The 13,594-nt window shown below is 41.6% G+C and overlaps 1 protein-coding gene across 1 annotated transcript; it reads left to right on the top strand.

Annotated features, from left to right (window-relative positions):
• The first annotated feature begins 2,244 nt into the window (after positions 1-2,244).
• On the top strand, positions 2,245-4,917 carry LOC127349097 (high mobility group B protein 2-like). The gene is made up of 6 exons (XM_051374885.1): positions 2,245-2,449; positions 2,531-2,674; positions 2,754-2,814; positions 2,917-2,961; positions 3,036-3,119; positions 4,713-4,917. The coding sequence occupies exons 1-6, from the start codon at positions 2,400-2,402 to the stop codon at positions 4,764-4,766; spliced, it is 438 nt and encodes a 145-aa protein (XP_051230845.1). The 5' UTR covers positions 2,245-2,399; the 3' UTR covers positions 4,767-4,917.
• Positions 4,918-13,594: the final 8,677 nt, after the last annotated feature.

Genomic DNA, 13,594 nt, shown 5'->3' with positions numbered 1-13,594 from the left:
AATTTTTATGGTCAAAGTTCGTCTTGAAATACGCGTGCTTCTTATTTCTTGGAACAGAGGTAGTATTCTGTACGTATCGTGTATCTGTATTCCACATGCAGCAAAAAATACCTAACAAGAAAGATAAATACCAAGGTCCCAATTTCGAATCTCAAACAACAAACGAACGGGAGATGGATGACTGGTAGCTAGCGGCGCCGCTAGAAAAACCGTGTTTGAAGAGTTGGTCTCTTGAGGAAAAGTCCCGGTTGAACCTGGGTGCACGTGAACCCAGGTGGGAAATGCATTTTTCAAATGTTAAAAAATTCTGAAATAAAAATAGCGGGGTACGTATGCATGTTTCATGTGTGCGTAGAAAATTTTCACGGAGAAATCACTTTTTTATTTCAGAATCTAAAAAAGACAAAATACGTTACATATATACTGCTATATACCTGCAAAATTTCACTTTTTTGCCGAGGCAAAATAAAAGGTTTTTTCGTCACGAAACTCATGTCCAGAGCACATGTTTGAGATCACTTTTGCATTCATTTTATGTTTCGATTTTGAAAACATGTTTTTACATCACAAACACACTTTTGAAAAAGTGGGTTCAGGACCCAGGTTCTGAAAAGCCAGTCTGATCTCTTGAGATATATTTACGAGGGCACTCTGCTACTGTTGTCTCTCCAAGTGGAACAAGGAAAGAATAAAACTATGATACTCCCTCCTACACCCTTTGAGTAGTGTATATAAAAAATTTCAAAGGGAATTGGTAGTTCTCATAGCTTAGTTAGTGCTCAGTATAACGTTAGATTTGCATCGTGATTCATATACTTTTTTGCATCGTGATTCATGCACTTATTTATAAGTTGAGTTGCAACTAAGATTTTTTCAGTTACAAGTGGAGTTACAACTATGAAAGTGTCTCAAATCCATTAGATTTACTTTGTAATCCGTGCTAATTATCCGGCGACCTCATGCAGCACATCCGGGTGCCCAAGGCAGCGTGGGCATGTTCGACGGTGTTTAGCGGATCCCCTGCAAAGTGAAGTAGACGGGGTGGCCTCCTCCTTCTACCGTAGGTGGTTGGCTTGGTCGCTCCACTGTACGTGATGCTGGATGGAGTCTTGGTGTGGCAGATCTGGGTGAAAACCCTATGTTTCGGCCTTTGGGTGGAGTCGGTGATGGCGATGCCTTGTGTGTTCTTGAAGACATAATTGAGGTGAACCTGGCACCTCTTTCCGCTTCCTTCAAGGAGAAACGCATCCTTGGATCGGACCTCTACGTCGTACCCTCCTTGGGGGCATCAATCTTGGAGGTTTGCATCGCCGCGAGGGACCAATGGATGGTTTCTTGGAGGAGCGGCGTTGTTTCTAGCGCATCGACGATGACGAGTCTTGGAGAGGCATGGCACAACGTGGTCTTTGACGGCGGTCACCTGATGTTCGACATCTGCATGACGGGGGTGCTATCTTGTGTGGTGGTGGCATCGACGATAGAAACAACGAGGATTATGCATATTCTATCATGAAGATTTCTTGGCGGATGAGTGGGAGTTCAGTGCTCCCCACGCCAAACTTGCCTCAAATCTGGCGCTATTTTGCGCCGGATCTCGGCCTAAGGGTACCAACGAGTGAAGATGCTCTTAGGATGCAAGTGGCAAGCCGTGGCGACAGTTCTTCTTTTCACCTCGGTCGGGTTTCCGGCTATTTTTTTGTTCTCCCGTACCTCGAGAGGAGTAGTAGTGATAAGCTTCTTCCACATCAGGCTAACGGTGGCCCTCACTTGCTAGGGACACACTTAGCCTTCGTTAATACTACCTCCATCCTAAAGCTTAAAGCTTATATTTTTTTTGAAAAGCCAAACCAACTAAAGTTTGATCAAACTTTTAAAATAATCTATCAACAAATATAATATTTTTTAGATATCATACGAGAATATATTTCATTATCTATTTAATAATATTAATTTTGTATTTTACATGTTAATGTTTTTTAGTAAATGCTTAGTCAAACTTAACATAGTTTGACTCTCTAAAATAATACTGAACGTTCAATGTTATTTCAGCACATTACCGAATAATGGTTGCTTTTTGAAAAAATAAGTTGAGTATGCCTTTTTGAAACCCAAGCCTCAGTTGTGGTGGCTTTTTGTAACTTTTTCTTAAATTAGGCAAGTTTGAACGGGATTTTTCTGGTGTCTCTCTCGGCCGCGAGATTCACACAGAATCGACAACCAAGGGGTCCGACCGACGTGAAGCAATCGACGTACGATTACAAGAGTTTCCTTATTTTTGGCCCAACAAGTCCTCTCGATCCTCTCTTGACCAAAACCTAGCACGACGCTCCTTCTTCCACCATTGCTCCTCGATTCCTTGTCTCCGTCGACCTCGTGCCTTCCTCTCAGCACGAGCCGACATGACAACGGGGAAGTCGACCAAATCCGCCGCCAAGCCCAAGGGCAGCAAGTAAGAACAATCCGATCGAATCTCTGTCGTGTTCGTGCTGCCAATTAATTGATCGTGACCTCCTCGACGTACTACTCTCAGGTTGGCGGTGAAGAAAAGGTTGTCAGTGAAGATCAATGAGGCGGACAAGTGGAAGCCTAGAACTGATTCCATGAAGGAGAGGAAGAAACCCGCGCCGCAGCTCGCGAGCACGGCATCCTGGCTTGGCGCCTTGGCCCTCTTCCAGTGAGCTGAAATCCTCCGTCCTTTTCTTGTAAGGCTCCTTGCATGCTGATTATAATTTGATCTTTTTTTTAATTGTTAGGCGAGACTACCTCAAGGAGTTCAGGGAGAAGAATCCCAAAGACAAGTCCTCTCGTGATACCGTAAGTTAATTCAATTGCTGCTCAGTTACCTCTATCCGCAGCCAGACATGGCCACTATTGATTAATTTGTTTCCACTGATCTGCGGATGGAAAAAAATTCAGGTCTTTCGGAAAGCCTCCAAAGTGTGGAGTTCCTTGAGCAATTCGGTAAAACTGTGTCATTATGCTGTGCTGCTGATTAATTGTTTGTTTGTTGATTCATTCGTGGCTGTGGGTTGCAGGACAAGGCTCCCTATGAAGCCAGGTCCCTTGCGGCAGCTTTACAGTACAGGAAGGACGTCGCAAAAACTGCTTTCTACAGAAAGGTAGTGACAGAGACCTTGCTTGCTCTTCCTAGAGCAAAATTAAAACGAGAACAGCCCCCGCGTCGCTCCTCCTGGAGCGGCTCGAGCAGAGACCCGGACCTGCACCACCTAGCCGCCCCCTCCTCCAGATCCTTCCCCGCCGCTGTCGGTGGAAGCCGCCGGGCAAAGCCCGTGCGGTGGCTAGTGGCGCCGGGCCTTTTCCCCGTAGCGACCTGAGCTCCTACCTTTGATGATGTTGGCCGCACCCAAGCGGGCATTGGTTGGTGCGGGCGAAGCCGGCCGCGTCCAAGCGGGCTTTGGTGCGGGCAAGGCCGATCACGTCCAAGCGGTCGTTGGTGTGGACGAGGCTGGCAGAGTGGTTGGGCGCCGGGGCGACGGCCCCGGGCTGCGGTGGCGGTGGCCGGCAAAGAGAGGCTGCTGCTCGGTGCGGATGGCGGTGGATCCAGTGCTTGGCGGCGGATCTGGCGCGTGGCGCAGCAGCTTCGGCAGTAGGGTGGTCGGGATGCGCAGATCCTGTGCGTGGCAGGCTCACCGTCCAGATCTGGTGCTCCTGTTGCTGGCCTTGGTCGCGCGCTACTCCCTTTTGGTGGAGGTTTCTTCCGGATGCTATGGGCCACGTGTGAGGCTGGGTTGGAGAGGATGGAAGCTTCCGGGTGAAAACCTTGCAGTGATGTCGGCGACGGTGACGCCTTGTGCGCCGCTTTCCTTCTTGGATGCGTCGTCGAGGAACTTGTTCCTCCCCCTCCCGTCGAAGTCTCATGGTCTCCGGGTGAAAACCTAGATCCAATTCCTTTGGATCAGATGACGGCGGCATCTACGATGTTGCTTCCTTCTTGGGGACGTCGTCTTGGAGACCGAGACTATCGATTTCTGGCGGCGGTGCATCTGTTTGGGATCGATGAAGCCAAGGGGTAGCAACGGTGGGTGGCAGGAATACCCTTGACATACTGACAGCGTCAGGCGTGCTTTGCTGGTCCTCTTCTCGGGACCGGAGCGGCACATGTCTGCCCCCCTTCGGATATGTCTTCTCTCTCCGGTGTTGTGAAGGCGACCAACAAGCTCGTGGCAGATGAGGCAACGGCTTCGAAGTGAACTTGGTGCTGGTGTGACGAAGTCGAAGTCTCCCGTCGTAAGCACGAGGGATGATGTGCGATAAAACCACTTGCCCCGGTGTTCTCTTTGTGTCGTTTAGTCTGCCTTCCCGACGCTCTGTATGTCTAGTGGTATTTTTGTGGATGTAAAGGTTTTTACCCGGTTTTCCTCCAATAAACCGAGTTGTTTGGGTCTATGTACCATTTTTTCTCTATTGCAATGAACACAACAGTTCTCTTGCTATTTTTTTTTAAAAAATAGCTTGTCTTTTTTCTATGACTCTTCAGATCAAGGCTTGTGATTTCTTCTTCCACCATATTTATTTGTCCCACCAATATATTACTACTATTTATCTTGACTGGTGTTTAAATTGATCATCTAAATAGGTAATCGCATCTACCTTTACCTTTCACTGAAACAAAACAGTTGGGCAGTTTGCACGTTTGCCTTCTAGTTGATTCCTTGAACGTTTATGTCTGGTTGATATTTTACCCTTTACAGACATGGGACTTAAAACTCAAGATGGAGGTGGAGATGGACAAGATGAGCCTGTGAACGTAAAAGACTTGCTAATTTAGAATCTTATTTATTCTGGGTCTATCATTTGTTTGGTTACTAAACTGACAAGAATAAGATGATGTAAGTTCTCTTGGTTCTTTGTTTGAAAATTGTATTGCATGCATCCGATTAATACATTTCCATGATCTACTCCGTCCATTTTACTGTCAATGTGTGGCACTGCAGATCAAGTGATCTTCAACTGTTAATGCTTTCAGCTTTTTGATAGCATTTTTTCAAAAACTTCCACAATGCTTAAGTTAACTTTTACTCCTCGAAGCATATACTATGGAAAAATAAACTTCATACCAATTAACCGATTGTGAGCTGCGATCGGTTATTCCGCCGCGCGCGTCCTTGCCACAGGGGCACATTTACCTTCTCAGGCCCAGCTAGCGCTAGCCGAACCTATTTCCTTTTGTTTTCACATAGGCTTGCAATGCATATTGACTATTTTTTCTTTTCATATGCATGATGTGTCAAACTTGTATGATATTTATAGAGAAAGCACATGCAAGATGTTGCAAGGTTTTCTAGGCGTTTGCTACAAGTGGTGCTTTCTCGATTTTTAGTGTGATGTTTTACATGCCTTTTAATTTTTTTCTAACACATGATTTTGTAATGTCACTGTTTGTTATTTTTGTTGAAATAGATGATGACTTTTGTTGAAATAAATTTGCAGCAAAAAAATTGTTGTTTTTATTGCTGCAAACACATAAGGTGATGTTTTTTTTTATGTTGCAATAGTGTCTTCTATCCTATGAGTAAATCACCACCGCCAAGACAACAAGTTGTTTTCTCAAAAACTGAGGGGCCAAAATGCAAAACTATGGGACTGAAAACTCAAGTGGAGGTGGAGGTGGAGAAAATGAGCCTGTGAACACAAAGGACTCACTAATTCAAAATATTATTTATTCTGCCTATATCATTTTGCTTTGTTACCAAAATGATAAGAATACGATGAAGTGTGTTCGCTTGTTTTGTTGTTTCAGAATTGTATTGCATGAATCCGATTAATGTACGTTCGTGAGTTCCTCTCTCCAGTTTACTATCAATGTGTTCCACTACAGCTCAACTGATCGTTAACTATTATTCATTTTAATTGTCTAATGATGGTGAAATGTTTCAACTTTTTGATAGCATTTTTCAAAAACTTCAACAAGGCTTCAGTAAACTTTTACTATTCAAGGCATATATTATGGAAAACGCTCCAAACTAGTTGACCGATTGTGCATTGCGATCAATTATTCCGTTCCGGGCGTGTCCTGGTCATAAGGGGACATCCACCATTTGAGTCCCAAGTCCCAACTATCTCTAACCGACCCTATTTCCTGTTATTTTCACACGCGCTTGCCTAATGTGCATATTCACAATTCTTTTTCTTTACATATGCGTTTTGTTGTGAAAACAAATGCGATATGTTGCAATTTTTACCTATAATTTGTCACAACTCGTGTTTTTCTCGGTTTCTAGATTTGCTTAAGTGATTTTGAAATGTTACAAATTAGTATGATTTTTATAGCGAAAGCACATGCAAAATGTTGCAAGGTTTTCTGGGCATTTGCTACAAGTAAGGTTTTCTCAATTTTTAGTGTGATGTTTTACATGCTTTTTAAAAGTTTGCTAACACATGATTTTTCTATTGTCATCGATTGTTATTTTTGTTGAAATAATTTGGTGACTATTATTGAAATAACTTTGCAGCAAAAAATTGTTGTTTTTGTTGTAGTATAAATAGAAGAGACACAAAGGAATAGAGCAAATGATTCTCTTCTTTCATTGCAATGTGGGATATCCACTTATATACAGATTGAAGGGGTGTGTTGGGGAGACACATCTTCCCCAACAGACACCTCCTGGGAGGCATCCTTCCCATACACAATTGATCACATGTATTATTTCCTAACACTCCCCCTTGATCAATTTGTCATCTGCATATTGCAATCCAAAGACTCCTTCTAAAAAACCCTGTGGGAAAAACTGAGGAGAAATATTATAACGATATGCCACCGAAAACTCCTTTAAAACCCAGTGGGAAAAATTAAGGAGAAACCATGTGTCATACGTCCGCACTTGTATTTATATTGTCTCGTTAAAAACCTTGATGAGAAACCTTAGGGAAAACTCATAAAGGGAAAAAGAGTACAATATCAGTGATCGGAAGATCATCAACGAGTTATAACTAGGGATTTTACTCCCCCTCAACATTGCAAACCTAAAGGTTGTCTCATACCAATTCCACAAACTTAATTATGAAATACAACTGTTGGTAGAGATACTGTGAATATCACAATATTTTGTTTGCAAATTATCCTCTTACATTTCTGTAATTTATGAGAATAAATATAACCCATAAGCAATACAAGTGACATTATCTTGGTAGATAATGATAGGTGATTCGAATGAATCTCCACATGAACTCACATGTGGCCAATCATTCTGCGAATTTCATACACATCTTGTGATGCTTCATATGATTTCTGCAGAATGATCACCGGAAGGACCCATTTAGAGTCTATTATGAAGGCTTCCTTCTGAATACTCTTCCAGTAAATCCAGTCTTTGATATGGCACTGTTGGGATCAGATAATTAGCCACTATCATATATCACACATTGGTCCCATCTTGATTTTCATACTAGAATTAATCAAGAGTTTTGTGCCTTGGATATATCTTAGAATAATCCATACACAAACCTAATACCTTTCGGGGGATTGCACTCTCAATAAATTGCCAACAAACATAATGTCAGGCCTGACGTATTTTGCAAGATATCTCAGTGCTCCGATGGTAGATATGGAACTTCAGCTCCATCTATCACTTCACCATCTTCCCACCTTTTTAAGGATTGGTATCCCATATTAGGTATAATATGACCATATATGTCTCCGATATTATATATTCGTATTGAACTTATTCAATATTTTGGGATATATGAAGACTGATATACATTTATTCCTGGGGGGAACAAGCTCAAGTTAAAAACTTAAGCACGATTTGATTTGACCCAAATCTCCGTCTTAAAATGATTGTGTGTATCTCAAATGTCTCGCATAAAGATATTGATGGTAAGATCATCAACACCACTTAGGTGACGTAAAATCCAATTAAGGATTTATTCATGAGTACACATCAATAATCATTGATATTAGAGTTATCCTCTTCATGGAATAACTCACACAGTCGGTTGTACCACGAAATTATCTCCGACTACTTCAAGTCATATAATGACTCCAGAAGTTTCCCACACACATGTTGCGATTTTCCTTTGGATTCAGAATATTAAGTCCTTCAATGACTTCAATATATAAGTCCAAAATGAGTGACCAGTAGGAGTATGTAGGCACAACTACATACATCAACCACATGGATCAATATTGCCAATGACATTTAGTATCGAAACATAATTCCACTCATACCAAGATGGTATGCCACATCATGATTGATGTCGAGTTTCTGCGAAAAACTCTTGTGCTACAAAAAGCCTCGCTTTATCACCACCTCATTCTCTCTTCCCTTATGGGAGATACTTATGAGGAGAAGGTTTTACTATCGTAAATACCTCTCTCTGATGAGCAAGCGCTATTCTTCCTCAATTGCTACATTTCATTTGAACCAATATAAGTGCAACAACACTCTCCATGGATTTAGGTTCAGGGCCCAAAAGGATTTTAGCAATTCCAGGAAGATTTATATGTCGACATATGTAGACTTTCTCATATACGATTCTCATGAATCAGTATCATTTGTGGAATTCACATTGTGCCTCTCAACTCGTTGTGACTTCCCATAACAACCAAGTCGAGGTGTTTCGATGTCCCAGCACACAAAAATGTGTGCACACTGTGCTGGGTTACTGGATGATACACATCCTACAGGTGTCATCCAACCTCAGGTTGAACCACATTTAGTGATTGGGAGACTATCTCTTTTGTTCCAACAAAAACAAAGATAACTTAGTCTCATATGATCAGAATTCTCCCCCACTTGCTCTCATATGGGGAGACGAGTGGTTTATTAGGTACCTCCACTCAATCCGATACATGACCAAAATGACACCTTTGTCACTAGTAAATATATTGGCAGATTATTTGCAATAAAATGCAAATTTCTCATAACCTGAACCTCTAGTTCAGTTTCTTAAGTACGTGGTCAAATGTCAACGACATTTCTTAGCCATTTCCTGGCATTCCGTGTGGTACGCATCTCCCCCTAATGCCAGAAAATGTCCTTATTGCAAAAGCAATCAGCGTATAGGCCCCTAACTCCCTTTTCAGGGTTAAGGTATGAGACGGATTAACAATCATACCACAGTTATTCCTCACATAGATCCCAAATATATGTGAGGGCCCATAACATACGCCGGGGTGGTGGTAGGATGCAACCGATTACCGCAGATGGGAAATCCTATTTCCACGTACAAACTGCAAGGGGACGCAGTATTAAACATGTGGCGTGTGATTCCGCATGTTACCACCAACTAAATGTTGGCAAATCACAATTCTGTAACATTGACTGTGCAACTTTGACTCTCTTTCAGAAGAGATCCAGCCAAACCATTATGGGTATGTACAAAATATACTGAATATAACCATTGAATGTTCGTGAATCAAATTCAACGAAAATTCCAATCCAATGGCATTATCCCACGTTAGGATACTTTGCTCTAAATTCATCAATTTGAGCACTTAATTCAGTATTCACATGGTTTTGTGTGAATGATACACACATAAGACCATCTTCAAGATGCATATGTGCAACCACGAAGCACCAACATAACCCACACAATGGTTGAGTAATCCACATACATTCTTGAATGCTTTCAAGAGTAATGTGTGGCTCATTCTGAATTTTAAGGTGAGAGTGCCTTAAAATTAATTCCCTTATGGCACATCCAGTGCACATAAAATCTTATGGTTGTTGGGAATATTGCAACAGTCAAGTGTTGGTAAACAGAATTTCCAATAATTTCTCTAACTTCCCATACCATGGTGATAAAGGAGGAAAAATTATTGTGTATGCAACAAAATTGAGTATGAAATGATTCATACACTCAATTTTCTCAACTATCATGTCCTCGGGACATAATGTTGCGAATTATACTACATGTAGTAGTACAATCAGAGGCTAATGATATTTGGGATAATCAGGAGACTACACGAGATCTCCAGGACATCTTGGGAATAACCATCCACAAGTATATCATCACTGTAGCGGAGTTTAAGTTTCCTTCTACAATACCAGAATATTTCTGGTTCTTCCTTTGAAGTTGAACTTCAATCTTATCCCATTGAACTCATTTTCCTTCTCCGATAAGGAGTTGGTGGTATGGTTCAATCCAATGCTTGATAGATTGGTAACCATTGGTACGATATTTCGTACTACCACCCCTTTGACAAACTTGAGAGTTGTCATAGCAATTATTTCTCTTAAATGATTCATGCCCTTTTGAGAGATATACTCCATTTTTATTTGTCATTTTGTCTTCACTTTACATTCAACTCCCTGTGGTTTTGTAACCACTAAATTGCTGAGCGCTAAGAGCACTAGCATGAATTTCAGGCAATGGTATAACACTCATTGAACGTGACGTGCCTTCATAAGAAGTTCATCATATTTTCTCCTTGAAATAAAAATGGTATTTATATTTACCATCATAGGAGAATGTAAAGTGCAGTAAGGACTTACAACCAGATATGTATCCGAAATTGCCTTATCATATAATGTCAACTCGATGTTGATTTGTAGACAAAAGACATATAAGCCTCAACGGACATAAAGTCCCAAACACAAATCAATATTCATTTGTGTGATGCTTATAACAATATATCTCCTTAAGGGGGGTCCCAAAAAGGACAATGGATATTCACCATCCATTTAAATACTCAATTTGAGAATCGAGTCATTGCGATTTTGCTATCTTATAAATAGCCATGACATTATCTACATGTGGAGTTTCTGTGGCAACATGGCCACGGGTCGACAAAATCATCAATGTCCAGGACCCATGTTAAATGATTACTCCCACATAATGTCATCTCATCGCACTACCTTTCGAGAAAAGGTCAGCCATATGTTGCATGAAATATTCATGCATTAATTTACCATCGGTAAATTAGGTAGGATGAAAATGCTATGGCTAAGCATATTCATGGACATGGTGATTCGTAGTGATCCATAGATCAAGCCTTCCACAAAAACACCACAATGTGGTGTAGATCTTCAAATTAAAGTTAGTCACCTCAAAAGGGATAAACCTTTAATTTCCTTAAAACACATGGAGGTAGTCAACCACCTAGTGGTGCCTCACTCTTATGGACATTCTCATCGATCATAGCCTCCACAACCTTATGTTATTTATAACACATGAAGGTAATCATCACAAAATGGTGTTAAACCTCTCAGTTGTGCCTGAAAATTAATTCGTAGCTATGATGTCGTCTCATAAGTTGTGTTTGCATGGAAGGTAATCACCAAATTATGCAAGTATTTGCATAATTCTCTTCATAGCATAACATGGCGATGTTATCGTCGCCAATGTCTTGGTTCCACATTTGATGGAGTATGTGACACTAAAGTCACAACCAACGACAAATGCTATGAAGCTACCAAGCATTCAGAAAAACTTCATCAAGGTAGTCACCACATGTGTAGACATCATAGTTTTAAACGAAAATTATTTCGTTGCTATGATACCATGCCATAAATATTGCATCTTCATTTTTGCTTGAAACACATGGAGGTAATCACTACTATGTAGTGTAGACCTCACTCTTATGGAGCTTTTTCAACCTTGTGTTAATTAAAACACATTGAAGGTAATCACCGCATGGCGGTGTAGACCTCGCAGTTGAGAACGAATAAATTCGTTGCCATCATGCAATCCATAAGTTGTGTGCAAAATTGAAGGAGTCATTATTTCATAATGACATAATTTAGACCTTAAGGTAATGGTGCATAATCTACAGTTAAGTAGTAGATGCCACATATCAATTACCTTAAGTATAAACTTGACATAGTTATGCAAGTGTCATTCACTTTGCTACCTGATGTTTTCCAAATTTGCAAGCAAATTCCATTTTCTACAAGAATGATGGAGCCATCATATTGCTTTGCAACAGTATTACTCATGTAGTACATATGTCATTTTACGTCATGTAAAATGATGCATAATTAATTATTATGCAATTCAGCAGGACCAATGGTTTATTTGTGTATTTGCTCTCAAGTCTCGCAAATATCAATAACTTAATGGTCAAACTGCTGAAAACGGCAAGAGTCCAACGTGACTCGATTGCAATTTCTGTAAGACTCAATATATGAAAAATCTGGGGTGAAACCAAAAATTCCATGGACTTCACAGAATTATTAAAAAACTCGGAGGCTGATTTGTAAAATCAGTCAAAGGATAAGAAAATCCCAATCTCCGTTCAGTGCGGTTACCAATTTCATTGGGGAATAAACCGCCACTAGCGTTGGCAGAGGCTCGCCGTGGATCCGTGGTGGTGCGCCACCGCAGGCAAGCCCCCTTCAAGTCGACCCTCTTGGTCGCTGCTGCCCCAAGGGGACTGGCGTGAACGGCTGGTTGAAGTTCCGATCACGGCTGCTGTCTACGATCGATGGCCCTGATTCAGTGTCGATTGTCGCCGTCCGTCGTGGTCGCCAAGAACCAGCAGTTGCGGTCGCCAAGAACCAACAGTCGCGGAGGGTGCCATTTGCCGTTCCCGCGTTGTGCCATCCCGTCGCTGCGTTCTGCTTCGGAGGTCTGATCGCTGCGTTCTGTTTCGGCAGTCTGAGGCGTCCTTCTTCAATTCTAATTAGAAGATAGGATGAGCATGCAGCGATTAGTTGACCGATCTCAGTAAAAAAAAAAAAATTAATCAATCGATGCACCAAAGATTGAATAGGTTGCATGCAACTGCATGCTAATTGATCGTCGATTGAGTGCTTTGCCGAGAACGGCAATGGTTTTGGATTTCTTCATCTTCCTTTTTGGTTGTTCGATCCATCCTCTTCTACCTGTGCATGCGCTCAGAAAGAATCAATCTCCTGATCGGTTTCTCTTCCGAATAGTGCATGCATCGATCAAGTAAGATCGATTGCTCTGAACTTTCTTCGAAGAGGTTTGGCATGTGTGCAGCCTATCGCTCGTCCGGGTATCGACGAGTTAGTCATGATCGTCTTGCTCGGCCGGACATTTAGACTAGGCCAAATGCTCTTGGTAGAATCTACGTGCTGATAACGTGTTGTAGTATAAATAGAAGAGACACAAAGGAATAGAGCAAATGATTCTCTTCTTTCATTGCAATGTGGGATATCCACTTATATACAGATTGAAGGGGTGTGTTGGGGAGACACCTCTTCCCCAACAGACACCTCCTGGGAGGCATCCTTCCCATACACAATTGATCACATGTATTATTTCCTAACAGTTTTTATTGCTGCAAACACATAAGGTGATGTTTTTTTTGTTGCAATACTCTCTTCTATCCTATGGGTAAATCACCACCGCCAGGACCACACATTGTTTTCTCAAAAACTAATTAAGGGGCCAAAGTGCAAAACTATGTCGTGGCATCTTCTGGTCGTCGGATCGCGATCGGGCATGCTTACTGCAACCATTTTTTGGGCGCCGATTGCCAATGTTTTGGCGTTTAAATCAGCAAGAAATAGAAAAAATTGCATAAGGTGATTTATTAAAGTTAAAATATCATGATCAACTAAATCAAGGAAAGTGCACAAGATCGGTGGGCTGGCGGGGTCACCGCACCAGCAGAGCTGGTCCAGTGGGCCTCGTGGCAACGTAGGCAGAAGCCCATCATCAG

The sequence above is a fragment of the Lolium perenne genome, chromosome 4 (assembly GCF_019359855.2).
Source record: "Lolium perenne isolate Kyuss_39 chromosome 4, Kyuss_2.0, whole genome shotgun sequence".
Classification (NCBI taxonomy): domain Eukaryota; kingdom Viridiplantae; phylum Streptophyta; class Magnoliopsida; order Poales; family Poaceae; genus Lolium; species Lolium perenne.
This window is presented reverse-complemented; position numbering and strand designations above follow the sequence as displayed.

Excerpts from the sequence above, each read along its gene's own strand:
- LOC127349097 (XM_051374885.1), top strand. The coding sequence starts at position 2,400 with ATGACAACGGGGAAGTCGACCAAATCCGCCGCCAAGCCCAAGGGCAGC. Across the intron at positions 2,675-2,753 it reads GGCGCCTTGGCCCTCTTCCA|GCGAGACTACCTCAAGGAGT; the intron begins GTGAGCTGAAAT and ends TTTAATTGTTAG. Across the intron at positions 2,962-3,035 it reads GGAGTTCCTTGAGCAATTCG|GACAAGGCTCCCTATGAAGC; the intron begins GTAAAACTGTGT and ends TGTGGGTTGCAG.